At 43.8% G+C, this 27,966-nt stretch overlaps 1 protein-coding gene across 3 annotated transcripts in view; it reads left to right on the top strand.

Annotated features, from left to right (window-relative positions):
• Window positions 1–27,966, top strand: part of VWA3B (von Willebrand factor A domain containing 3B) — a 139,132-nt gene that overhangs the window by 75,236 nt on the left and 35,930 nt on the right. For all 3 annotated transcript variants that reach the window (XM_045005257.1, XM_045005261.1, XM_045005247.1), the window contains exons 22-23: window positions 6,534–6,584; window positions 7,301–7,520. In XM_045005257.1, coding sequence (XP_044861192.1) covers window positions 6,534–6,584; window positions 7,301–7,520 — 271 coding nt within the window. The remainder of the gene's footprint in view (window positions 1–6,533; window positions 6,585–7,300; window positions 7,521–27,966) is intronic.

Here is a 27,966-nt window from a genome sequence, read left to right as displayed (position 1 = left end):
GGGCTATGACTGGGACACGGTGCAATGCAGAGTGAAGATAAAGGAGCTGAGGCAGGTGTACCATAAGGGGAGGGAGGCAAAACATTGCTCTGGTGCTGCACCCAAGACCTGCCAGTTCTATAAGGATCTGGATACTACCCTTGGCGGTGACCCCACCTCCTCTGCCAAGAGCCCCATGAATACTTTGGCGGGCCTGGAGGCAGCAGAAAGAGGACCTAACCCAGAGGATGAAGTTATTGATGAAGAGGTGGCGTTAGAAGATGATGAGAAGCTCCGGGCGGGGTCGTCTGGTGGGGCAGGCAGCCAGGAACTGTTTATCACTCCAGAGGTTTCTAGCCAGTTTAAGCAGTTGCTCTCCAGTGAGCAAGAAGCAGGAGATGAGACATCTGGTAAGTGGCTGTGGTTTGTGTAGTGCAGAGGTGGGTTCAGGGTATAGAAATGTACAAGGCTGGCTGTGTTTCTGTGAGCTGGACATTTCTCTGTGCAGCTAATCAATATGGTGGAACAGTGTGTTGATGCATGCGGAGATCTCATGGGAATCCTCCGGAGAGATCTCTAGGAATCTTTCCTGGAGGTACTCGGCAATCCTCTGCTAAAGGTTCCTTGGCAGAGCAGATTTGTTCCTTCCCCAATGGTAGGAAACTTTCCCGCACCATTCGGCAATCACTTGTGCAGGGACCAAAGCAGCACATAGGCGAGCAGCATAGGGATCAGGGCAGAATCCACAAGTGTGTAGTAGATGTGCCCTCACTTCCCTGCTTACTCTCAGCAGTGAGATATCTGCTACAGTGACCCCATACCTGTGGAAAAGTGTGGTAGAATTTAGAATTTTTTCCCCCAGTTGGCTGCACTGCAACCCTTCCAGAGCACTCTTTTCCCCATTTAGAGCACCCCCCGCTTCCAGGCAACACTCACCATGCTTGGGATGTTCACCAAGGGTCAATGGGAAAGTGATTGTTATGTTACCAGAGATGTATTTTACTGAAATGTTTCAATGTTGTGCATGAACTTAACAATCACATTTCTGTGCATTGTTGTGCTTCTGCAGATGTGGCCTTGAGGGACACCCCACACACACCGGCAGAGCATCTTTGCCAGACAAGAAAGCGCCCAAGACGGAACAAAGAAGACATGTTCCAAGAGGTACTGCAGTTCTCCAATGCAGAGAAAAGGGAATGCAGGGAGTGGAGGGAAGCTGAAAGGCAGGACAGAAAAGAAAATTAGGAGTTTAAGGACACTACTGAGCAGATGGACAAAGTCATGGAAGAGCAAATGCAGATGCTGAAGTCCTTAATAATGCCTCAGATTGAGCAGATGTGTGCCCGCCCTCTGCAGCACATTCAGAACTCTTTTTTCCATGCCCCCCCAAACTTCATCCACATGTTCCTTTCTGCTTTCCAGAAGTTCTCAGTTTCCCATTCACTTCACCCTCTTGGACAACTTTCAAAATGACAGCTGGACCTACACACAGTTCTGGAAGTCTGCCCTTCCCTGGGTCCTCCTTTCCCTCCAAGTATCTTTGTGCGTTTGTGCATGTGTTGTTTTTTCTGAAATAAAAGCAAATTTTTGAACAATAACTAATCTTTATTTGTGTCCTACAAATTGAGATAGCAGGCACTACCAAGCCATACACAGGCAGTTTAATCATTTGCTTACTGGAATTTAAGGCCCAAATTTCACAATCGCTTCCTATGAAAACTAGATGTAATGTAACATTTCAGTACCAATCACAGAGATGTACATTTGGTTCTCATTTTTGAAGTGTTGCCTCAAAGACTCCCTGATTCAAATAGGCCCCTCTGATAACCCTGGTATCTGGCTGCTCAAAATCAGTAGTGAGGCGGTCTGCCTCATCACTCCACCCCTGAGCAAACCTTTCACCTTTAGCTACACAAATATTATACAATGTATAACATGCGGCTATGACCATGGGTGTAATACCCTCACTGAAGTCTAACCTGCCATAAAGGCATCGCCATCGTGCCTTTAATCTGCCAAAGGCACATTCTGCAGTCATCTGGCACCTACTCAGCCTGTTGTTGAACCACTCCTTACTGTTATCCAGGTTTCCTGTGTAAGGTTTCATGAGCCATGGTTTTAAGGGGCATGCTGGGTCTCCCAGGATCAATATGGGCATTTAAACATCCCCCACTGTAATCTTCTGGTCTAGAAAGAAAGTCCCTGCTTGCAGCTTTCTGTACAGGCTGGTGTTCCTGAAGATGTGTGTGTCATGCACTTTCCCGGACCACCCCACATTGAAGTTAGTGAAATGCCAATGGTGATCCACGAGCGCCTGCAACACGATGGATAAGTACCATTTCCTATTGATGTACTCCGTTGCAAGGTGGTCTGGTGCCAGAATTGGAATATGTGTGCCATCTATCACCCCTCCAGTTAGGGGAAATCCATTTCTGCAAAGCCGTCCACTATTTCACGCACATTTCCCAGAGTCACGCTCCTTCGTAGCAGGATGCAATTAATTGCCCTGCACACTTGCATTAATGCAGCCCCAGTGGTTGACTTCCCAACTCCAAACTGATTGGTGACCCATCAATAGCAGTCTGGAGTCACAAGCTTCCACACTGCAATTGACACCCGCTTCTCTACCAATAGGGCAGCTCTCATTCTGGTATCCTTGCACTGCAGTGATGGGGTGAGCTCCGCACACAGTTCCAGGAAGGTGGCTTTCTGCATCTGAAAGTTCTGTAGCTCTGGCTCATCATCCCAGACCTGCCTGACAATGTGATCCCTCCATTCAGCGGTTCTCTCCCAAGACCAAAAGCAACAGTGCAACGTGTGCAGCTGTTCTGTGAATGCCAAAAGAAATCTAAAGTTGCTCCTATCCATATCACACACTATGTCAGGCAACTGGGAGTCTTGTTCAATTAGGAACTTCATGATTAACAATACTGCCCTCTGCGATGTGTTAATGATAGTTATCCAAGCATAGGAGAACAGAGCAGGATCCATCCCTTCATTCAAAGATGCCAGGATGCACAGCAAACAAGGGCCGTAGAAAAATGCCACAAAAGAAAGCTGGAAGCCAGTGGAATGCTGGGATGGAAAACAATGCATCATGGGACACTGAGCTTGGTCCCAAGATGTGCTGCGATCTGCTCCACCTTCCCACAAGACCTAACGGCAGAAGGTGTCGAGCTGCACTGTGGGATAGGTACCCACAGTGCACTGCTCACACTGTCGATGGTAGTGCCCCAAGTGTGGACGTGCTCTGCCAACAGAGGGAGTGAGTGTGAATATGCAATACCGATTTTTATTATAGCGCTTTTTGATTGTCAACATAACTTTTATCAACAAAACTGTAGTGTAGGCAGGGTCTTACTCTCCTTCACAGATCTCAGTGACTGATTCCATCCTTTGTGAAACAACGAACAAATCCCCTTTCCATTCCCACTCTTTGTTGCCAAGTCTGTGTCTTGATCCACACTACATACTTACTCTGGTATAACTACATCACACAGTATCAGAGGGGTAGCCATGTTAGTCTGGATCTGTAAAAGCAGCAGAGTGTCCTGTGGCACCTTATAGACTAACAGACGTTTTGGAGCATGAGCTTTCGTGGGTGAATACCCACTTTGTCGGATTTCACAGGGGTGTGAAAAATCTACACTCTTGAGCGACATAGTTACACCAACCTTAACACCCCAGTGCTATGTCGGCAGGAGACCTTCTCCTGTCAATATAGCTACTCCCTCTCAGGGAGGTGGAGTTATTAAGCTGACAGGAGAGCTCTCTTCCATTGGCTTAAAGCGTCTTCACCAGATGCGCTACATTGGTGTAGTGTAGACCTGCCCTGTCTTTCACGGTCTTAAAGTAAAAACTGATTTGGAAACTCTTTATTTTGTATAATATTTATGGAAATCAATTAAGATATATTTGTTTTTATTTTGCACTCACTAGATTGAATGTTAATAGTTCTAGGGGCCTGATCCAATGTTCTTTGAAGTCAATGGGAATTTTGTCCTTGATTTTAGTGGTGAGGTTTTGATAACTATTTCCATCTTGTTCACTACTGTGGAATGTGTTGAAAAATAATCCTGGTTGACTTCAGTAGAGTTGTAAGGGGGAGAAAAATGACTCCTGATAAAATGTTATGAGTGTTTTACTGAAGAGCTAGAGCACAGGCCTGACTGTTAAAGTATTATGCCTGGTCTCTCTGAAACTTACTGACATGAGTGGTCTTTACTGATGCTAGTTCCATTGACTTAAGTGAGTCAGGTTTACTAGCATCAATAAGGGCTTGCAGGACTGGGCCCAATATTTTTACAAATATGTGTAAAAAATAAAACTGCTTGAAGGCATTAGTTGTTATGAGCATTAATACTAATGAAAATTTCAAAATGAACATTTTAGCTGTTTTTCCTTTAGAAGTGAGTGAAAAATTATTCAAAACCAAAAATATTGTTTCTTCTTAGTTTGTGAGACAAAAAAAATTGCTTATGGAATTTTGCACCATGGCGTTCACCATGGAAAAGGCATATACAGTAGAACATTAGAGTTACAAACACCAGAGTTATGAACCGAGCAACCACATATCTCATTTGGAACTGTAAGTATGCAATCGGGCAGAAGAGATTACCCTTCCCTTCTCCCCCTCTTCCCCCCTCCCAAAATGCAAATAGAGTACCATACTGTGTTAAACGTAAGGTACTAAAAAGAAAAAAAAAATAAAGAGAAAGCAGCATAGTAAAGTTTCAAAGCTGTATTAAGTCAATATTCAGCTGTAAACTTTTGAAAGAACAACCATAATGTTTTGTTTAAAGTTACTAGAGTTACAAAGATTTCAGAGTTATGAACAACCTCCATTCCCAAGGTGTTTGTAACTCAGAGGTTCTACTGTATGTAACAATTTTTAATAAAAGCAGTTTTCTAAAATCCCAAATTCTCAAACTATAAATCCTTGAAACTAAGATTATAAAATAGAAACACTGGTATAATTAAACTATAGCATTGCATTTGCAAGGCTGCAATAAAGATTTTAACAGTTTCAGCAAATGTCATTGAGGATGGAGGTGGGGTACGTGTGAAAGGTGAAATCATTCCTTGCCTAAATATGTGGATGCCAAGTTTCAACCTATAGTGGATGTAAGTGACAAATTATAACTCCACATTTCCATCTGAAACATCAATTTAACCATGTCTTTTGTGCTATGAATACTGTATTACATTTCTGATAATTGAATTTGTAAGGTTTGCGAGGGTTCAGCTTAGTGAATAGTCGCAAATTTATTTTGACATCTATAAATTAGACAATATGGTAGTACATGCCAGTTTCAAGAATAGAAGAAACCATGACAATAACCTCACCATACCTAGATTCATTATTAGCATAAAATTAAGAGAGGGGGAAAGTGGTGGCAATAATTTCATGTTCCCACAGAGAAATATCCTTCAGCAAAGGAGAAAAAAGCTGGGATCTACAAAGAGTGTGTGATCTTGAATAGTTACAGACATTTACAAATGAGCTAGTTATGAATGTGCAGAATTTAGAAGTGTGAAATAGACAGCTGAGCATGCTAAGAATGCAGAATATGAATATACTAGTAATTTACATTCTGAAGTAGCTGGTTCTTGTTTTCCTTGGCAGATGAACTGAATCAGTCGGAAATCCATGTTCAGAATCTAATTTTGTATAGACTGTTGGAGATTTTTGTAAGTGCAATAGTTAATTCACCAAAGACTGGAAAAAGACAAATGTTTGGAAAGGTCTGAGTCTCTGAAATGAACTGATGCCAGCTCAGACATTTGTAAATAATAATATAGCAGAGTTCACTTTTCTGTATGATGGCAGCTAGGACTCCCAGAGATTTGCTTCTGTATTGTGAAATAAGAGAGATAGTTATGTGATGGCTTAATTGTTGGGATGTTGACATTTAGGGATACAATTGTAAATTTAAATTGGCTAGTAGAAACTTGTAATCTATGCCTTAAAAAAAAAGACAAATAATCTGCAACAAAGGAAAAAAACCTGTAGTGTTTTTAAAATGACAGAACTTGAGTGCTTTTGGGTAGGCAGTTCTGTTTTCACCACAGCAGCTTTCCTTAATGAGCAGAGTGGAATGAAGTAGAAATTTAAATGGTGAGATTGCATTTGATTTTTAAGTGGGAAAAAAAATCATTAACGTTGCTTCTCAAGTGCCTTCATGCTGAAGCTGTTAACTTGTCGGGGGCAGCTCTTGGCTGACATTAAATCGGCACTATTGCTCAGTTTAGATTACTGGGTGCTGGACTGAACTCTCCACTGAAATTCCAGCAGGAAACATTAGTGATTGCCACTAATCTCTCAGTGACCCTGAAATAATCATGTTGCTACCAGATGGAAGATGCTGTTTTCCTATATCCTTTTGCAGATGATAAATTCATAGTTGAATGATAAGAACACAGTTTGTGCTTTCAGAATACAAATCATGGTAGATATCTTTAGAACTGCGTGTTCTGGTTTATTCATTGATATTATGATAATCAGCCACACACTGATCGCATTCTCTCAGGAATTGTTTTCTTTTATTTAATAGGCGCCTAAATCTAATTATTTGGAGAGCACTATCTCAAGAGGAAAGAGACAAGTAAGTTTTCACCTTCTTCTTGTCTCAATAATTTAATTTTTGAAACATTTATTAATGGAATGGGAGCTGCGGTGCCCAGCACCTTTGAGGATCAGGCTATAAATATTTAACACACTTTTTTGGCTGCTCTTGTCATGGCCAGTTTATTTTACTTTCAAGTATTTCTTGTCTACACCTTACGGGTAAAAAAATTTATGTGTGACACGGTAACATGTAAGCTTCAGGTTTTGGTTTGCCACCCACTAGGTTACAAAGTGAGAAGATTTCTTCTCCTCCTTGCTGTTCATTTTTGTAAAAGAGAATAAGCATTTTCCCTTAACAGTGTTAATCTATGCTCAGTGTGAGTGGCAAGGGTTTGGGAGGATTGGGACATCATCATCTTTGGCATCAGCATAAACCCTTCTCTACTTGACCAGTGAGTAGCACTCCAAGGATTGGTTTGTGAGGGGATAAGCTATACAGATTATGAGCACCTTTACACTGGTATGACTGCGTCTACACTGGGGGTTTGTAGCACTTAAATCAGATCGGGTTTTAAACTGATATAGTTAGAATGGTACAAAAACCGTATGTAGAACAGCCCTAAGAGCAGTGAAGTTAGCACTTATTTACTTCACGGGGGCAGTGTGCTGCTTAATTACTTAACATTTGTAAAGTGTCTTGAAAATGAAAAACATTACTACGTATAATTGTAAACTGTTCTAATTTTTTTAAAGATTTGAGCAGGAGGAGCCAGTCTCATATATGGAACACAAGGAAGCTTTGCTACAGGCCTTAGAAAATCTGGGTTGGCCTGTTTCTTATGATGATGTGACACTTTTGGAAGATGAGATTCTGGCAGGATTAACCTACATCCAACAAGCCTCTGATCTTCAGGAAGCTGCCAAAAAGGAAATTCAGAGAACCTCTGTATCACACATCAACCACAGTAAAATGGTAGGTTGTACTAGCTGGGCAATCAAGCATTTTCTTTCAGATATTCTTCAGTGTCTGCTCCTAGGATAATTTCACCTGTCACTTAGCTACTTGATAGGTTGGCACTAACCATAACTCTATACAAACTGGGGAAGAACATGCAGACTGAGTTGCTAATAATACTTCTAAAAAGAGATGAAGCTGTAGTGATCACCTGCTATTTTGTGGAAAAGTTTGTTTCCCTATTATAACTAGAACAGTAAGGGGTTGTGTCACCACCTGCCCTGCATCTCTGGGATCTTAAATGCTAAGCTGCTGTGACTCACAGTCCGGACCCCAGCAGACAAGCATACAGGTCACACCCTGGCTTCCACCACCCAATTACTTTCTGCAGGGTGACCCCAATGCTTCCCCAGTCCTGAATTTTCCCAAAACGTCTGACCTGTAGTGCCCAACCCTCTTGCTAAACATTCACAGAAGGTATTAAGTTCACTGCTCCTTAAAGAGACAGTACCCAGCAGCTTATTAGTTTAACTCCACGAAAGCTCATGCTCCAAAATGTCTGTTAGTCTATAAGGTGCCACAGGACTCTTTGCTGCTTTTTTTGGGTTAAGGTAATCACTCTATTTGAATCAAAGCATGAAATTGGTTTATAGTAAAAGTAAAAAAAGTTTAAGTGATACCAAGTATCAGGAATAAAGCTAGAAAGGATTACAAGCATACAAAAATGAAAATACACTTTTAAGACTAAAACCTGATATAACAAACTTGTTCAAATAAGTGTTTCTCACCACGTCTCTTTTCCAACCTGGTTGACCAGGCATTCTCGCTAGGACCTTTCATATAGCTCAGAGTGCTTAGTTCCTTTGTCTCTTCAGGTGAAGGATAACTTAGGGTTTTTCTTCCTCTCTCTTTATAGTCTAGTAAATCATTGAAATGAATTCTTTGAAGTATATCCTTAGATAAAGTTCCTTTGCCCTGCTGGGTGTAGATGGTAGGCTGTCTGGTGTATACTCCATGCTGGTTCCTTCCCCACTGGTGGTTTTTGACAAAGCAAATGATCTCTTCCTGCAACCTCCAATACAATAGAGTAGCCTTTTGAATTTGTCCACACCTGGTTTGAGGTGTTGGCCTCTTTCCTTTGTCTGGAGAAAACCCATTTGTCAACTCCCCCGACACGCCTGATCTAAACACATTTTAATCACATATTTCCAGCACACCTGTAAAGTTCTTTGTGGGTTAAACATACATATATCACAAGAAAATTTTAATGATAATTGAAAAGCGATAAAGAGTTCTGTGGCACCTGCATCTGACGAAGTGGGTATTCACCCATGAAAGCTTATGCTCCAATACTTCTGTTAGTCTATAAGGTGCCACGGGACTCTTTGTCGCTTTTTACAGATCCAGACTAACACGGCTACCCCTCTGATAATGATCATTGAGTTATTAGTTTTCCAGTGATATATTACATGCAACCTTTTGGGTAAATATCATAGCTCTGTGCCATCTGGAGTCACACCTATAAAAATATATGCATACAAATATACCTCATGTTTCTTTTCATTAACAAAAGGTAGATTTGTTTCCTCTGAAAAAGAATACTTAAATGTAATCATTTAGGGTGAAATTCATGCCCCTGCATCATACTAAGCCTGAGTAGTTAAATTTTGTGCAGGGAACTCCATAGGGGTTGGATTGGATAGAATCCACCACCAGCCCAATCTGTTGGCTCTCTGCCACCGTTATTCCAATCTATGGGGCTGAAATAGTGGCCATTGCACCTTCACATTTCCATTTGAGGAGCTTTTGGCAAATTTAAGTGCAGCAAATTTGAGCCCTTCTCCGGGTATGTCTACACTGAATTGTAAACCCAGCTCTGTGGGATCTGGGCTTGCCCAAGCCCAGGCTTGAGCATCCACACTGCATTGTAAATCTGGGCTTACAGTTGCTGGACCTGGGTCTCACAGCCATGCTAACACGTCCATTCTGCACTACACAGGCCTTCTGGCTCAGGCCTGCACCTTGTACGGTGTCCACATTGTAAAATGAAAGAGGTTGGACCTGAGTCTCAGAATGATTCAGGCCCTGACCCATCTCCCTAGCAAAGTTGTAGGACCTGGTCCTGAGTGCTTGCTGACCTGAGTGAGACTGCTTTGTGGAAGCAGGGCTTCGGCGTAAACCTGAGTCAGAGCCTAGGCTTAGTATGCAGTTTAAACATATCCTCTTTGCTCCCTGGCAGTTTCTCTGCCTGTGATCCTCCTAAACACAAGGCTAACGGAGAGCTTAAGTGGTTAAGTGGGCCTTTGGGTGAGTTTTACTATTGCATACTAGTGAGATTCCTGTAGGACATTTCTATATCTATATGTACATATAACATATTCTTTACATGTTTTTTCGGTAAGCTAAAACTTTAATTGTTTTGTAGATTGTTGACCATTGCAATAACTTCATGGTTACCATTTCTCTATTCCAGCTCTTTAGAGGGTGTTTGAGGGCAGTTTGTAGAAGGCAAGTTCTGGGCTTGCAACTATTCTGAAGTGTTGAATGTGTGGGGGGGGATGGTTTCGGTGTGGTATGCAGGTGAAATACTAGCTGGCAAAGTTGGTATATCAGTTTCTTGTAAGTACCTGTGGGTGGGTGCAGCTCCAGTATAGAATACAGGTATCCAAACTTGTGCTGTAGGAAGAGTCCAACCTTAAGCTTCACGATTTTACTTTTTCAGTGAGGCACAGTGTCAAGCCTTCAGCTCTCCTACAGTTTTACAGTGGTGGAGGGAAGTAGATTTGGACTCCAAATCAGTACTCCCTCCCTGTACAAATTAATCAGCCCCAAATGCAGGTAACATACACACAAAAGTTTACCATAAATCAATGAACATTATTTCTAAGAAACAGCAATAATGCAGTTATGAGTAACTTGTCAACAGGTTCCATTTTGGTTTGACAATATTATTAACAGATAATATTTACCACTTAACAGTATCCATGAAAAAGAATGCTGAAACTGAGATAACAAAAGTACATATCTCCCTCTGGGTCAGAGTTAAGGACGTAGTCACATGTTACATTTCTTTAGGCTTAACAAGAATAGTTTATTTATTTGTTTGAGTGTAATATTTATGATATGCTTACATATTCTCTTTCTTGTTTTTGTTTTGTAAGTTATATGATAGGTAAATACCTTTTTGGCCTTAGGGCTGGTCCACACTAAGAAGCGGGGTCGAACTAGGGTACGCAGATTCAGCTACATGAATAGCGTAGCTGAATTCGAAGTACCCTAGTTCGAACTACTCACCCGTCCAGATGCCGCGGAATCGAAGTCCGCGGCTCCAAGGTCGACTCCGCCGCCGCCTTTTGCAGTGGTGGAGTACCGGAGTTCGAACTATCGCTTCCGGAATTCGAACTATCGCGTCCAGATTAGACGCGATAGTTCAAACTCCGAGAAGTCGAACTCACCGCGTCGACCCGTAGACTAGCCCTAAGTCTTGAATATTTTTTCTTTTTTCTTTTTCTTTTCCTTTTTTTTTTTAATACGGAATTTTTTTTTTAGTATTTTCTTACAAAATGCCTTGAAGTAAATGTGTGCGTGTGTATATATGTCTGTGTGTATGGTGGGTTTTCGTTTTGTTTTAATTGAGAATTTCTTTGCAAATATAAATATTTTTTAATTTTTATAAAAATGCATAAACAATTTTTTAAAATAATTGTCAAGGCTAAACTGATTATCATTCTGAGTACTTTTTGGAAAAGAATTTTCCTTCTCCAATTAAGATTTTTAAATTAATTAAAATTTTAATTGATCTAATGCAGTGATCCCCAACCGTCGTCACCAGATGACGAGCCAGAGAGGTCGTCCGCCGAAATGCTGCAGAAATTCGGCAGCAATGCCTCTGGATGATGCTATTTGTCAGCAGCAAACAGCGTCATCCAGAGGCGTCGCCGCCGAAATGCTGCCAAATGTTGATGGCATTTCAGCGGATGCTCGTCCGACGGCCAGTATGCGGGCGCACTTAGACGCCCTGGCGGGCGCCATGGCACCCACAGGCACCGCTTTGGGGACCCCTGATCTAATGCTTTAGATTCAAAATAACTTTTGTGGTGAAATATTTATTGATCCAAGACAGCTACTTAATTTAGCAACAATTGCATAGTATGAAATCTAAGGATAAACTTAAGGATGTGGCTGAACATCAAGAGACACTAGTGATCACAATTTTTAGAATGGCTACTGAAAACATCTTAAGTTTCTCTCATTTTCATAGTAACTACAATGCAAGGGCTTGGTGCTACAAGGTGCTTAGGCCCAGATTGGAAATTAGGAGCCTAAATACCTTTGAGGATCTGGCCCTTAGTGTTTTCGCTTCCCTTTGGTTTCAGTGGGATTTGAGGGTGCTCAGCACCTCACAGGATCAGTATAAATCAGTATAATTCTACTGCTGAATAGTTTCTTTTCTAACGTAACCAACACACGGTTCACATTAGTATTCTGTTAATAAAAAGCAGCAATATTTCCTGTACTGGAGAGCTGATAGTTTTCAGATATGCAAATCCAGACAGTTGGGTTGTACTGTTTCATCCAGCAGCACATCAAGAATCTCGTCTAGAATCTTAGGAACAGGTATTGCCCAATCTCTGTCTCTAGCAGATAAACAGTTCAGCTTTTCACCTCCAAAAGTTTTCTGACTCCAGTTATGAGGGAGATTTTCAAAGATATGAATGGTAGTTAAGCATCTATTTCCTATTGAAAGTCCATGGGAATTGGACACCTAATTGCCATTTGTGGCTTCAAAAATCAAATTGCTTTTAGCAAGTGGAGGATGATAAGGGAGAAGTTGTTTGTATTTGTTGAGTTTGTAGTGGCTCCCACTTCCAAAGAAAATGGTGATTTTATTTTATTTTCCTGTCCAAAGATATAAGGGATAGCTGATGAGGCAAATTCTGCCCTCGGATGTGCACATGTGGTTCTCTTTGATTTCAGTGGGAGCCATATGGGTGTATCCACAGGTACAATATGACTTTTTTGAATATTGCTTTTTAAATAAAAAACTCAGAGATTGACTTTAGCTGCACTGATTGTGATGTTTCTGCTCTCTTTGATCATCACAATGCCTGTTGAAAGTGGCAGGTGAAAGATATTGAGATGAATGACAATCTTGATTGCCTGACAGAGAATGCTCAGTGTGTCAAATGCTGTTTGAAACTTGACAGCTCAAAGATTCAATGTGTTGCCAGTGCTGTGAGCAACTCATTCAAAAAGAAACATAAAGTGCACTGAAATATCTCTAAATGACTCAGTCCTCTACAAAGGTTCATACTTACCTCAGATTTCCACTTCAAAAGGATCCTTGTGCGGTTCATTTGAATGCAGTTAAAGATATAACAACAAGGTGCACGACATGTCAGCTTCAGAGTAGAATTTTGCTCTCTCCCAGTAGGAACACAAATATACTTACTACCATTAGTGCCAGTGTGAATACAAAAAAGTCCTCTAAGAACAATAACTTGTCCTTAGTGAAAGGTTGTAATCGGGATTCTCAAGCCACATCTTCTTACAGTGTGTTTCTGTGTTTGTAGCTTTTGACAGTCCAAGAGCATTTACTTACTTATTTTTCAGTGTATTGAAATTGATTTGTCAAAATCTCTACATGTTTTTCTTACAACCACACACATAAAAACATAACTAAATTTGATAGAATTTTGATTAAAAGACAATGCCCCAAGCCAAAGAAGAAAGACAGATCAATCCACCTTCTTGGGCAAGAGCCTGAAGGTGAAATTCACTCATGGGCAGAGGGCCCACATAAGGCCCTGTGCACCACTTAAACTCTTAACACGGGACTTCAGTGGAGCTTAAGTAATGAATAGGACCTTATGCACTGGGGTACATTTTATCCTAAATGACTAGATAGATCGTGTAATGTGCCAGTTCAATAAATGTCTGCTCTGTTGAATCAATCAAGGAAACAGATTCTTGAGTTGAGAGCCTTCATTGTGAATGCCTTGCCGCCAGACCACTCCGAAATCAAATCTAGGAATAAACAGCATAAACAACTAACTCTCAACTGCAAGAGTAGAGTACCAAGAGAAGGTTTGCTGAAAAACAGTTCTTCGAGTAGATGCAGCTGTGTATTCCACTTAGGTGTGTGCATGCCCAGCACACAGGAGCCAGAGGAATTTGCCTAGCAGTACTCTTAGATGGACGGTGTTCATGCCTCCTGGCTGTAGCCCCTTCCCTGGTTACATGAGGCGGTGCCGACCCCAGAGCTCTGTCTGGTCTCAACCTCTCAACGAGTTTATTTTTTTTTCTCTCATATTTAATTAGTAGTACCCTTAGTGTTAGTTAGTGTTGTGGTAGTTGGTTGGTCTCGGTGGTTTCCTCATGGGGGTTTAAACATTGTTTTTCGTCTGGGAGAGTGATTCACCACTTACAGTGCTTGCTTTGTCTTGGTGAGGCCCAAGTCAAGGAGTGTTGCATGATCTACAGATTGTTTAAGAAACAGACTCAAGTGGCTCAAGTCAAGATCTTCACCTGAAGCAGCATCTGTTTGAACAGGCCATGTGGCCTGCTTCAGTACTGAGGCACTCATCAGGTTGGAGATTGCCCTTGGGGTCAGAGAGCACTGTTGCTTCACGTTCCAAAGCAGACGCCTCTCCAAGAAATGGAGGAGCCATTCCCCTTTGACTGTGCTGAGGAAAAGGTTGCATAAAACCAATTGAGACTGCTCCAGGTCTCAGAGTGACTCTTCCACCTCCTCCAGGAAAAGCATGGGCCTGCATGGAGCTGTTGCTGGCATGCAGCATGTACAGGTACCTCTAGTCCTTCCCCAGGACCTAGTAGGGATGTCAGAAACCCTGGTTCTGGCCTCCAGGTGTCTGTTGAGTCCGGTGCCAGTGAGGGAGATGATGGTACTGACTGTTTCCACTTTGGTGCCATACCAGGCAGCTACAGACCTCCTCCTCCTCTCGGTTCTGATCTCTCCTTTGGCCCAGGACTTTGCCTGGGCTGCATCAACTATAGCCCTTTTGACTGACTGAGCCGCTGATCCCTTGGGTCTGTTGACACTGCACCCCATTGTTCTCTTCCACAGGTTGTGGAAGTGGGGTTGGTACTGGGATCGGTACAGCGGACTTTGGTACCAGGAACCTCCTTGGCACCCCTGCAGTCGGCACCACAAATGCTTCTGTGGCAGCTTTCATCGCCCTTGACATCGGTACCATCAGATACTCTGGTACTGCTGTCTACAGGATCCCAAGGCTTTTCTGCATCTGAATCAAGGTCATCCTCCTGCTCTCCATCGCCTGACCAGTGTCAAGGGCCATTGTGGACCATTATGGGAACCAGGATTGGTACACATCTCATGATTGCGACAGAGATCCCTGGCCTGGTGCCTCCTGGCTGCCAATGCCTAGTCTGTATCATGGAGGTCTCACTCAAAAGCAAGATCGCCAGCCAAGTCTGTTGTAGTGACCGTCCATCTGCTGCAGGCCCAGGCACCGGTGGTCCTTCTCCTTGTGGAGCCTCCAGAGCCATCCTGTCTGGGTCTATCAGCCGTGGAACAGGAGCTGATTTTGAATCAGTTAAGGTCCTCATCTTCATCTCCGAAGAATTCTGTGCTGACTGGCTTATCCTTTTAAGGAATATCAAGACTTTTTGTGGCATGTAGATGCTTCCCTTGGTATGAAAGCAGAGTTCTTGCAAGAGAACACCCACAAATTGATGGATATTTTGCAGTCATCTACTGCCCCTGGGAGAGTCACCCTCCCTATAAACTGTGCGTGCCTTGAACTGGCTAAGGCCTTCTGGAGCATGGCAGCTTTGGTACTGCCTGTGGCTAAGAACTTGGAAAAGTTCTCTTTCATTCCCATGTAGGGATTTGAGGGGTTTTACTTCCATCCATCCCCAAATTCCCTAGTCATAACTGCAGTGAGCAACTGAGCTAGGGAAGGTTTAAGTCCACCCATAAGGATAGGGACTTTAAATGATTGGACCCCATGGGCAGGAAGGTTTATACCTCCTCTTCCTTACAAATGTGAATTGCTAACCAGCCAGCCTTGCTGTCCATGTATAACTTTAACTGGACAGCTGTGTCAAGGTTTGCAGACCAGCTGACCAACGCCTCATGGGAGGAATTTTGAGTGTTTGTCACTGAGGGCTGCTTGGTGGCTACAAAGTCCTTGAAGTCCACACTCAATGTCACGGACACCTCAGCAAGGGTGATGGCCTCTGTGGTCATCACTAAAAGGGATTCCTGGCTGCAGAATACAGGTATTGCCTTTGATGTCCAGCAAGCCATTGAGGATTTGCCCTTCAATGGCCATACACTGTTCTCAGACAAAACTGACGAGATGCTGCACCCCTTCAAGGACCCAAGGGCTACTCTGCTTTCCTTGGAGGTGTACATGCTGCCAGTGGAGAGGTGCCACTGTGGTGTCCAACAGCAGCAGCAGTGCCCATCACAGCACGTTTGGCCAGCCTTTCCCTCCTTTGACGCAACGAGACTACCCCAGAAAGAGGGATAGGTCCCACAGGAGAAAGCAGTCAGGCTTGGGGTTCGGCCAGCCTACGTTCCCTCCCCCAACGCCTTTCAAGCGCCCGTTTGACTCCTTGGTCCAGAGCACTGTTCCAGTTGTTGCACCTCACTCGTCATCCCCCACTTTGGGGCTCGATCACTACCGACAGCTGGGTCCTTAGCACCATCAGATCAGGTTATGCCATCCAGTTCCTCTCCAGGCCTCCTCCTTACCTTTCCTCCCCATCCCTCTTCAGGGACCCCTCTCATGAGACACTGCTTCATGAACAGGTCCGCTCTCTGCTGGCTTTGGGAATACAGGTCTGTTGCATCTTAGGCACGTTTTAACATGTGCGGTTTCAGCTTTACGCAGTCGGCAAAAACAAGAAAAAAACAAAAAAAAGAGAGAAAAATAACAATTTAAATACTGTTTCTGTAGTGTGGGCGATTCTGCCCGCCATTACACTCAATGTAATTTTGACTGTACGCGATTTTCGCTTTACGCGCTGACTGTGGAACGTAACCCCAGCGTAAGATGACAGACCTGTAGTGGAGAAGGTTCCGCAGGAACATCAGGGTCACAGTTTCTACTCCCGATACTTCCTGGTACCCAGATCCAAGGGAGGGATAAGACCCATCCTCAATCTTTGCGACCTCAACAAATATATTGGGTACATGAGGTTCTGAATGGTCACTCTATAGACTGTCCTCCCCACATTGTCTCAGAATAATTGGTTTGCTGCTGTGGACCAACAGGAAGCCTACTTTGATGTGGTGATTTTACTGAGCCACAGAAAGTTACTGTCATGGCTGAATGCCAATGTCAGTACACAGTGCTTCCATTCAGCCTCTCTTCTTCCCCCCAGGGTTTTTACCAAATGCATGTTTAAGAAATTTACTAAAGTTGAAAGTACTGCAGTGTGGTAAATGTAGATTTTTTTAAGCACACCTATACTGTTGGTGTATGCTGACACATTAAGGGGAAATTGATAAAGATACCAGACCTTTGTACATAGCTAGGCAGTTGTTAGCCAATGAGACTAATTCAGTTTCCATAGCATACCCAGGTTTAAAATCAGACTGAAGGGGATAAAGGAAATCTGAAGACTCTCACTACAACCTTCCCAGTAACCTTGACAATTGATGAAACTCTTGCTGTCAAGAGAGAGACCCATAATCAAGAAACTAACGGTCTCTCTCATTTAAAGGATGCAAGAACGATATACTTTTAGAAATTGTGATGCAGGGATGGAACCAAATGAACATTGAAGTGTAAGACATTAAAACCCATTTAAGCAGTAAGGCATCTACAAGTTTCAGAATTGCATAAGCTTTAGTTGAGTCTTGTTTAGTTCTGCTTCTCTTGTATTTACTTTGATTTCCCCCCTTTATTTTCTGTATTTAAATAAGCCTTCTTTTGTTTATGCAAATTGGAATTGTGGACTACTAGTGGGTGACAGATGCTGCTGTGAGCTCTCAGAGGAAGGAAATCCATTTCTGCCTTCAGAGGAGGCAGATGGGAGTTTGAGGTACCAGACTGAGTGCTCTAGCAAAGGCATTGGCACTAATCGGCAGTGGTGGAAGAGGGGCATGCCAGAAAGTTTTGGAGAAGCCACTAGATACGAGTATAGAAAGAGCCTAAAGACCAGGGGTAGTGTTGCATGCCAGGGATGTTGACACAATTATAGACAATATGATCCACTTTAAATGTCTGTAGGCTGGAATGAATCCAAAGCTGTTGTGTATTCTATTTTTTTTATGTTCAGCAGTACATTCAATTAACAGTATCTTTGCATACACCCGTGAAAACAGGGTCTGGTTTGTTGCCAGTGGAGAGTAAGGATAAAATTTGAAGTTAAAAATGCTCTAGTGCAGTGGTGCACAAACTTTTCCAATCATGCCCCCCTTTATCATTCATGGAATTTGTCCCCCTTCCTTACTTTTTTGCTGCTTCAGGTGGTGGCGCTGCTTTCAGAGCTGGGCAGCTGGAGAGTGGTAGCTGCTGGCTGGGGTGATCATGTTGTTTGCGGGGCGGGAGGACTATTTTTTTTAATCCTGCTCCCGTCCCGCCCTGCAATACCCATTCTGTTTTTATCCTGCCTCTGCTATTATGGCAGCGGGTCCTGTGGAACCCAGTTTTTTTGCACCCCTCCCGAGTACCTCTTGTGCGTCCCCCAGTTTGTGCACCACTGCGCTAGTGCATAGTCTTGAGAAGCATCATGCTATGTTGTCACCATTTTTTTGTTTATATCTCAAGTCCCTCAAAGCTTTATTTGTATTAATAAACTTGCAGAGCTTTGCTAAGACAACTTGCAGCATTATGAGCCAGATTCTCCACTCATATAAAATTACACAATTTTGTTGACCTCAGTGGAACTATACTGATTTACACCATCTTAAAATCTGGCCCTATGATTTTAACCTTAATGCTAAGCTGTCAGTAAGACAAAGAAATATCTCATGAGAATATACAAAGTTACAGCTTTCTGAAATGTTATTGAACATACAAATAGAGTGTATACTAGCTTTAGATTCACTGCAGTGTAACAGACATCTTCAGTGAATCATAACATACATGCTGTATGTAGAACTCTCGAGATACAGGAGCTCTGTGAATGGACATAGGATGATTGCCACTTGGGAGCTATAAGAAAAATTCTCTCTGGGAGTCTGCTGAGAATCACTTCACTGGTCTCTATGACCTTCTGAAATAAGCAGCACATATATGCTTTTAGTATCTTGATCAATCATAATCAGCATACGCTGGCATGTTTTTTGGAAGATTTGGATTGACAGCCAGTATAAATGCTATTTGCCAAGCCACACTGGGTACTTCTACACAGAGGTAAAAGACCTGTGGTTGACCCAGGTCAGCTGACTCGGGCTTGCAAGGCTCGGGCTGCAGGGCAAAAAATTGCTGTGTAGATGCCCAAGCCTGAGCAGGGTGAGTGTCCCAGAGCTCAGGCTACAGCCTGAGCCCCAACATCTACACAGCTATTTTTTTTCAGCCCCCGAGTCTGAGCCCCACCAGCCTGAGTAATCTGACCCGAGCCAGTTGCAGGCTTTTTATCCCTGTGAAAATGAACCCATTATGACATCGTTCTTTTATAATGTGAAAAATTTGTAATGGCTGTATTGTGCATGTTCTTAAATTTGCATGAATCAATTAAGCATTTTCTTAGAGTAAGCAAAGAGCTTTTGACTCTGACTACCCACACAAACCCCTCTTCTTAGTGCGTACCTCCTAGGAGGGACAGGGCTGGGTCTTTGCCTTCCTCCTCATAGAATCATAGAATAGCAGGGTTGGAAGGGACCTCAGGAGGTCATCTAGTCCAACCCCCTGCTCAACGTAGGACCAATCCCCAACTAAATCATCCCAGCCAGGGCTTCGTCAAGCCTGACCTTAAAAACCTCTAAGGAAGGAGATTCCACCACCTCCCTAGGTAACCCATTCCAGTGCTTCACCACCCTCCTAGTGAACAAGTTTTTCCTAATATCCAACCTAAACATCCCCCACTGCAACTTGAGATGATTACTCCTTGTTCTGTCATCTGCCACCACTGAGAATGCCTGTGGTGACAGCTCCCTTTCTCTGCCTTCTTTCCTTCTTTACTCCATGCCTGACTCTCTTGATCCATACTCCCTCCCAACACCCAGCTCACTGGATCCCTGATTTCCCCAGCTCGCCCAGCCTTCTACCTGCCCTCATCTCTTCCTTGCTGCCAATCCCCTTTGCTGTCTCTCTCTCTACCTTATTGTTGGGGTCTGCTGCTGGGCTCAGCACTTCACTGGCAGATGTCAGGCTCCAAAGCCCCAGTCTGGAGAAACCCTTCATTCCCAGAGGGAAGTGAGAGGTGCACTGGCCAGCTGATTGGTGGAGATCAGCTCAAGCCTGTCACATCCCATTCCAACCAACCTTCCTCCAGCAATGGGCTGGGGAGAGAGATGGGAAAGGGGGGTGGGGATCAGGGGAGCTGGCGGTGAAAGAGGGGTCAGGGATTGAGGGAGTCGGGGATTGGGGGGTCGGGGATCTAGTGAGCTGGGGTAGAGGAGGATGAGTATCTGTGTTGAGGACTGGGGGACCTACAACACAGAAAAAAGGTAGAGAACGAGACCTGTTACCCCTGGGGACTTGGGGCATGACGGTTACAAAGACCCAGACCTGCCCCTTTTAGGAGCTCTGAACTGGGGCCAGAGGTCTGTGGTGTGCGGGTCAGAGTGGAAGTGGGGACAAATGGGGACAAGGGCAGGCTCCCACAAGCCCCCCAGCGGAGATTAACAGTTAATTGGCTTTGTTCTAATCCCAATGCAAAGAGGACTACATCAGAGTGAACTAACAAATGAATATTGCATGGCAGGAGGGTCCACAAGGTTGCTGTGACCATAGCATGGAATTACCAATCTTCTATCATGACTGTGCCATGAATTATACATAATCTTACTGTGACAAAATCATATTCTCTGCTGACAGCTTAGTCTATGAGAAGGGTGCATCTGAAACAGGCAAAGCCCATTAGGTGAAATTAACTCCAGTGCAGGGGGCTCTTATAAGGCTCTGTTGGTATATCTATCTATACAGGGATAAAAGCCCTGCAGCCTGGCCATGCAGCTCTGCAGCCTGAGTCGGGTCACCTGACTCAGACTTGCAGAGCTCAGGCTGCAGGACTAAAAATTGCTGTGTAGGCATTTGAGATCAGGCTGGAGCCTGAGCTCTGAGACCCTGCACCCGCGCAGGATTTCAGATCTCGGGCTCCAGCTCAAGCCTGAATGTCTGCACCGTGATTTTTCAGCCCTGGAGCTCAAGCCCTGCAATCCTGAGTCAACTGACCTGGACAAGCCACAGGTTTTTTATCCCTGCGTAGACCTACGCTATGAACCATTTAGGTTCTTTGACATAGGGTTCAGTAGAGCATAGGACATTATGCAGGCCTCACGGTAGAGTATTTGAGAGATTTCTTGGAGATATCAAGAATGTTTTTTAAAAGTGCTTTAATATTTTTCCTATGAAAGATGTTTCCATGCTCATTGTTGAAGTTAGAACCTCTGTTTTAAAATTCAAAATGAGAACTTTTAAAAATGCAAACAATTTCTCCTAAGTGAGTTATGAACTTTTTCCTGTAAAATCCACATCACCTTCAAAAAGTGTTCTACTGTTTGATGGAACTGCTGACATCAGAAGATCAGCAGCAGACTTCTAAATTTTAGCAGATCCTTAAATTCTTTAATCTGAGCTGTACTGTTAGTATTAGATTAAATTCAACTGTAAATGAATAGGAAAGTAAGAAAATCCTGATTGCAAGCCTTTAGGCACAACCAGAATATATGCTTTAAAAAAAAGGAGGAGAAATCATTTTCAAGTTCATACTTAATTTTTCTGCTCTTTCATTGCTTTATTTTGATGAGTGAGGGAAGTTAAATTTTAAATGAAACATTGATATAATGTGATTGGGCTGGATGCGGGAGTCACTGGATGAGGTTCTGTTGGCTGAGTTATACAGGAGGTCAGGCTAGATGATCATAATTGTCCCTTCTGGTTGTAGTAATCTATATGATGAAGTAAACTGGTTCCAACCAACGTGAGTGTTGTGAGGGTACCTGCACAGCTGTGAATTATCAGCATTTCCATAGTTGAAATGTCTTTTCCTTGTAAAGTGTTTCAGGTAGTGGCACACTCTTCCTGATGCATAATGAATGTACGAATAATGCTGTTTTCTTTGTTAATGCAAACCTGTAGTTTTAACCAACAGCCCTCTGTTTAGAGATATATGGAACATATGCCTCCTCCTCCCATTGAAGTCAATGGGAGTTTTGCCTTTGACTTCAGTAGGAGCAGCAGCTGGCCTATGATCACTATTCTGTGGAGATTAGAAAATACAGTACAAGGTAATCCCCATATATTTCATGTTGAGTTGTTGGCTTTTTTCATAGTATAACTTTAAGATACAAATAGCCCTTTGTATTATGTTTAAATTGAATTGGCTTCATATAATAACATAAGCCCATAACATAATGAATTAATGGTGCAGTATGAATCTCAAAGCTATTTCAGAGAGTAGTTTTTCCATAATTCAAAATTAATTTGGTAAAATGTATTGTGTCCTCATTTGTTTCTCACTCTTCATTTTTGCTTTGGATGGTAATCCTGGCATAGGAGAGATTTATGATTTGTAAGATAGCTATCAAAATTATTATGATTTTTAAAGGACTGCCCAGAAATAGACAAGAGCTTTTTCTTGAAACAAGTTGTTTTGTCCCCACTCATTGGGGGCACTTCAACTCAAGACATTGAGACTCTAATGTGATACATTATTGTGTCTTATAGAGCATGTCTATGCTGTATGAACTCCCAAAATCCTGATCCACTGTGCACAAGGCTGAGCTTAAAAACTGAGCTGGACTTGATGGGGGTAGTTTCTTCTTGTTTTGAAGTATCAGTGTAGGTTGCTACCCATGGTATGATTAACATTGTGCAATCACTTATCCTGAGTCAACCTGCTTTAGGGGCCTAATGAGAGCACCATCTTCAGTAATTGCTAATCTGCAACTGAAAAGCTTTACTGGTGAGTGGCAGAAATGCAAATGTAATTAGAATTCCATTTATGCAATGCAAAGAAGTATAAAGCCTCTAGTCTTTAAACTGTTCAAAAGGTTGCTGTTTTTTTCCTAATTGTGACTTCAATCCACTAAATGGATGTAAATAATTTTAACTGCCAGTTGAAATATATGATGGTAACTATCAACTGTTCTTAAATAGCTTGTGTAGTACAGAATGAAAATTGCCATAGTAGGAAGTACTGTGAATGATGGACAAGCAAAACATTCTTTAAAGTCTGTTCAGCAAATAGACAAATAGTCTGATGCTTTCTTGCTAAAATTTAAATTAAAAAACCTTTATTTTTAAGCATGGCTAAGTACCTTGACAGCTACTTAGTAGTAGTAGTAGTAATCCTTTTTGGATGTCCTTGGTACAGCAGCTTTCTGTGTAAGCCTGCAACTGAATTAATGGTGTGGGTTATTCTCAGTCTATGCTTTGACCTTCTGTTGGTTTTGTATTCATGCTGCTCCTGTGTTGGTATCTATGAAAGTGTGCCTTATTTAGAGGGGATGGATTAGACATCTGCATAGAACTATGGGAATATTGAAAACCTCTAGCTATGTCAGCTGTAGATCATTTGGGGAAATGAGCAGACACATTTTATTACTTTAGTTTACAAGGCAAAACTGAATAAACTGTACAAAGTAGAAGATTACAGAGTATGAGTTCTGTTGCAAGTTAGGTGAAATGTAGGACTGGTGGCCATTTTTGGGGCCAAATGCATTGAAAAGAAAGTCGATCTATTTCAATTTATCTTGGGAGTTGAGCTGGCAATGAGAGCTGAAATCAGGGGTCAGAGCTAAAGTCAGAGTCGAAGGCCAAGGGTTGGAGCCAGAGTTGGAGACCGGGGGCAGGGATCATGAACGAGGCAGGAACCAGCAGCACGTGAGATCACGTAGCGGAGGCAGGGTCTGTAGCAGCAGCAAGTCAGGATCTACTTTGTTGTACAGACAACTTCTTGTGTCTTTCTGGCTTAATTAGTGTACCCAGCCCAATCAGGGACTCCGGAGCACCACTAATCAGGTCCCTGTGGGCGGTATCCTTAGTGGAGCGTAAGGCCTTAGGGTTCCCAATTCTCCAATTACTAGTAGAGCTGTTGGATGGTGTTTGTGGATGCTGCAGTGGCCTTTGAGCCCCCAGGCCTGATTCAGGACCCGCAAATCCTTCCAGTAGGCTTAAACCATGATGTTTATTTGTACTGTGCTCTTGCCTTCCACTATTTGTCCTAAGGAGACAGGGAACAGCACCTAGACCGGGGTGGGCAAACTACGGGCCGTGAGCCAGATCAAGCTGGCCCGCCCAGCTTGGCCCTGCTCTGGCGCTCTGGCCAGAGCACAGGGTCAGAGCCCCACCACGCGGCTCGGCCCTGCTCCAACTGGGGCTCTGGGTTGGGGGCTGTACCACATGGCTCCCGGAAGCTGGCATGGCCCCACTCTGGCTCCTATGCACTCCAATGGGAACTGCATGGGCGGTGCCTGCAGATGGGGCAGCGTCAAGAGCTGCCTGGGCACGCCTCAGCGTAGGACCTGAAGAAGGGACATGCCGCTGCTTCCAGGAGTCGCTTGAGGTAAGTACCACTTGGATCCTGTACCCCTGAGCCTCTCCCCATGCCTCAACCCCCTGCCCCAGCCCTGATCCCCCTCCCACTCTCCAAACCCCTCGATTCTAGCCCAGAGCACCCTCCTGCACCTCAAACCTCTCATTTCCAGCCCCACCCCAGAGCCCGCACCCCCAGCTGGAACCTGCACCCCAGCCCTGATCCCCCTCCTGCCCTCCAAACCCCTCGGTCCCAGCCCAGAGCACCCTCCTACACCCCAAACTCCTCATCCCCAGCCCCACCCCAGAGCCCACAACCCCTCCCGCACCCCAACCCCAATTTTGTGAGCATTCATGGGCCTCCATACAATCTCTATTCCCCGATGTGGCCCTCGGGCCAAAAAGTTTGCCCACCCCTGACCTAGAGGATAATAAGGTGATAAGTAACATGGATTTGTCAAGAATAAATATCAACCAAATATTGCTCTGTGACAGGTAACAATTCTTGGTGATGGGGGGAAGCACTAGATGTGATATATCTTGGCTTTTGATACTATCTCACATGATCTTCTCAGAAAAAAACTAGGGAAAAAACTAGCCTAGATGAATCCACTATAAGGGGGGGTGCATAACTGGTTGGAAAACCGTTCTCAAAGTAATTATCAGTGGTTCACAGTCAAGCTGAAAGGGCATATTGAGTGGGGTCCTGCAGGCAGGGCTGTCCTTAGGCATAGGAGGCTGCGTAGGACACCTGAAAATTTGGGGCACCCCTCGGTCTTAGTCTCCACCCTCCTGCCTCTTCCTATCCCTGTTCTGACCCTTCCTGCAGGCTCCCACCACAGCTGGTTCCTGCAGCCTGGTGAGTCTCCCTCCAGAGGGGATCTAGTACTTAAAAGTGAAAAAGCCTTCCAGCCTGCCAGACCTATTAGCACAAAATTGAAACTGTTAAAGAGCCATTCAAATGGTCATGAAGCCATTTAACTGGCACTGAAAATTAAGATTATTGCTCCACCTGAACATAAATACTCTGTCTGGATTTGTGGCTCCATCTTGGCTTCTCTCTCTACCTTCCAGCAGATGTGGATCAGCAAACAGGAATATGATGAGTCTGGCCCATCCATTGTCCACCGTAAATGCTTCTAAATGGACTGCTAGCAGATGCACAGCATTTGCTGCATGAATTTTCACTAGTATATGTTTGCCTGGGCAAATGTATACACTTCATGCTAGCCTCATAAAACTGGAATTAAGTCTTCTTTCAAAATAAACTTGTCCTTGGAAAGTCTGTATCTGAGACAAAGATCAGTGTTGGATTGAGCTGTCACTGATTTGACTCTGTATTCAAGTTAACTGTTCCCTTGGTGTACATTTTAGCATAATAGCCTGTACATATTTGATCTAAACCTTGGTACAGGTGCCATCACTCCTGTGACATAAATGCTAGGTTAACTTGTATTTGTGGAAGAGAATTGGCCTGTGACACTATAGTTCTGGTAGCTGGCTAGTATTGACTAGTGACACCTCGTTTAAACTCTCCAGGGCATGAGACTGATTTGTACAGGGTATCACAGTGGCAAAGAAGGTGTTCTGGTCACAAAAGGAGCCCAGTATGGTCCAGCAAGTTATTTCACTCGTCGATTTTTGAGGACTTCATTTGTCGATAATGAAACACTGAAATCTCTAACAGTGGATCAGAAACATTCATTAAGCTTCATCCTTTCTATCAAGATGTAGCAGATTCTTTAGCTGCTCAACCTCTGCTTTTAGAATCTAATCCACACTAACCAGTGTGGTTTTCTGTCCCCTTCCAAAGTCTAGACAGTGCATCAAAGTTTGAGTGTGCTACTGCCTCAAAGCTGATGGATCTGGTTCTTTAGCTTTGGCAATAGAGAGGCTCATGCTGTGATCCCGAGGTCCCCCTGGATGACCCTGCCCAGGGGCAATGTTTAAAACATCTTTTTAATGATGCATAGATTTTAAGGCCAGAAGGGATTGTTAGATCATCTAGTTTAATCTCCTGTATAGGGTGGGCCATAGAATTTCTCTCAGTTACCCTTGCCTTGAGCCCAACAAAATGTGTTTGGGCTAAAGCATATCTTCCAGAAAGGCATCCAGTCTTGATATGAAGACATCAAGAGATGGAGAATCCATCACTTGTCAATGGTTAATCACCTTCGCTGTGAAAAATTTGTGCATTATTTCTGATTTGAATTTGTCTGGCGTTAACATCCAACCTTTAGATAGCACATTGCTCCCCAATCCATTCACCGAGATGCCACAACCCTTTAGGAATTCTAGAGGAAAATGAATGTCTTCCCATCCACCAGGACCTTAACATCTCTCACCACCTCCTGAAGTAGCATAAGCCATTTTGGACCCAGGCATTTAACCTTCAACAGTGTGACTTCCACCTTGACGAAGCTTGGAAAGCTGAATGGAGTTGACAAGAAGTCACAAGTAAACACCTGCTGAGAGACCAGATGCAGAAGATCCCTGTCTTCAATCTCCCACAAAGTTCATGGGCAGCCTTAGACCATATCTGCGCAAGCCATGGCAGATGCGGATACTTGCTGCGCAAATGGAAAATTAAAGACTGTCCAGTGTGCTGACTGTGGTCACCCAGTACAGACCACAGGGCCGCCCAGAGGGGGGGGGGGGCAAGAGGGGCAATTTGCCCCAGGCCCCACAGGGGCCCCCACGAGAGTTTTTTGGGGCCCCTGGAGCGGGGTCCTTCACTCGCTATGGGGGGTCCGGAAAACTCTTCCAGGGCCGGGCCCAGGAGCTTCTTCCGCTCCCGGTCTTTGCCGGCGGGGGGTCCTTTCACTCCGGGGCGGAAGGACCCCCCACTGGCGAATTACTGCCGAAGCGGGACCTGCTGCCGAAGTTCAGCTCGGTCTTCGGTGGTAATTCGGCGGCAGGGGGCCCTTCCGTTCAGGGACCCACCGCCAAAGTGCCCCGAAGACCCGCGGTGGGGGCCCCCGCTGCCGAATTACCGCCGAAGACCGGGCTGCACTTCGGTGGCGGGTCCCGCTTCGGCGTTAATTCGGCGGCGGGGGGGGGGGGCCCGCCATGGGTCTTCGGGGCACTTCGGCGGCAGGTCCCGGAACGGAAGGGCCCCCCACCGCCGAAGACCCCAGGACCCCGGAATCCTCTGGACGGCCCTGACAGACCATGGAATATACAACAACTCAATGCCCAATTGAAAAATACGAAGGAGGCATCACAGCAATACACTCTGCTGCTCCAGATGCAATTATCTGGCTTAAACATCTAAACATAAAATAGCTGTTGCTCTACATTTACATCAGCCATCGGAAGAATCCATCCTTTTGATTCTTGTTATGATTTTCTCTGATAGATTAAAGAGGCCTTTAGTACTGGGTACTTTCTCCATGTGAAGGGACTTGTACACTGTAATTAAGACATCTCTCAGTAAGGCACCTAAGGCTTTATGGGTCCCAGTAGAGGTGGAACACACCCATCTTTCAATGTCCAACTAGCCTGAAATATTTCAGACATTATAACGAGAGAGATTTCATAATTTTGTTGATGGAACATTGATGGAAAAGATCATCAGCTGACAAGTAGGTGCTTAAATTTGCCAGAGCCGAAGATGAACATACAGTACAAGGCCAATATTAATAGACTTTTTGACCATTTACTGCACATGGTTATTCTCAGATTGTGATAATGCAAGGACAGAGGTGTTCACATAAATAATATCAAACCCCTTTGACGGCGTTAACATTTTCTTTTCCCTCATTTTAGTTCTTTCCTTTTTCTGAAAATCAGGTGTGATTAACTTGCTTGTCTTCTGAGAGTGA

This window comes from Mauremys mutica, chromosome 1 (assembly GCF_020497125.1).
Source record: "Mauremys mutica isolate MM-2020 ecotype Southern chromosome 1, ASM2049712v1, whole genome shotgun sequence".
Classification (NCBI taxonomy): Eukaryota; Metazoa; Chordata; order Testudines; family Geoemydidae; genus Mauremys; species Mauremys mutica.
This window is presented reverse-complemented; position numbering and strand designations above follow the sequence as displayed.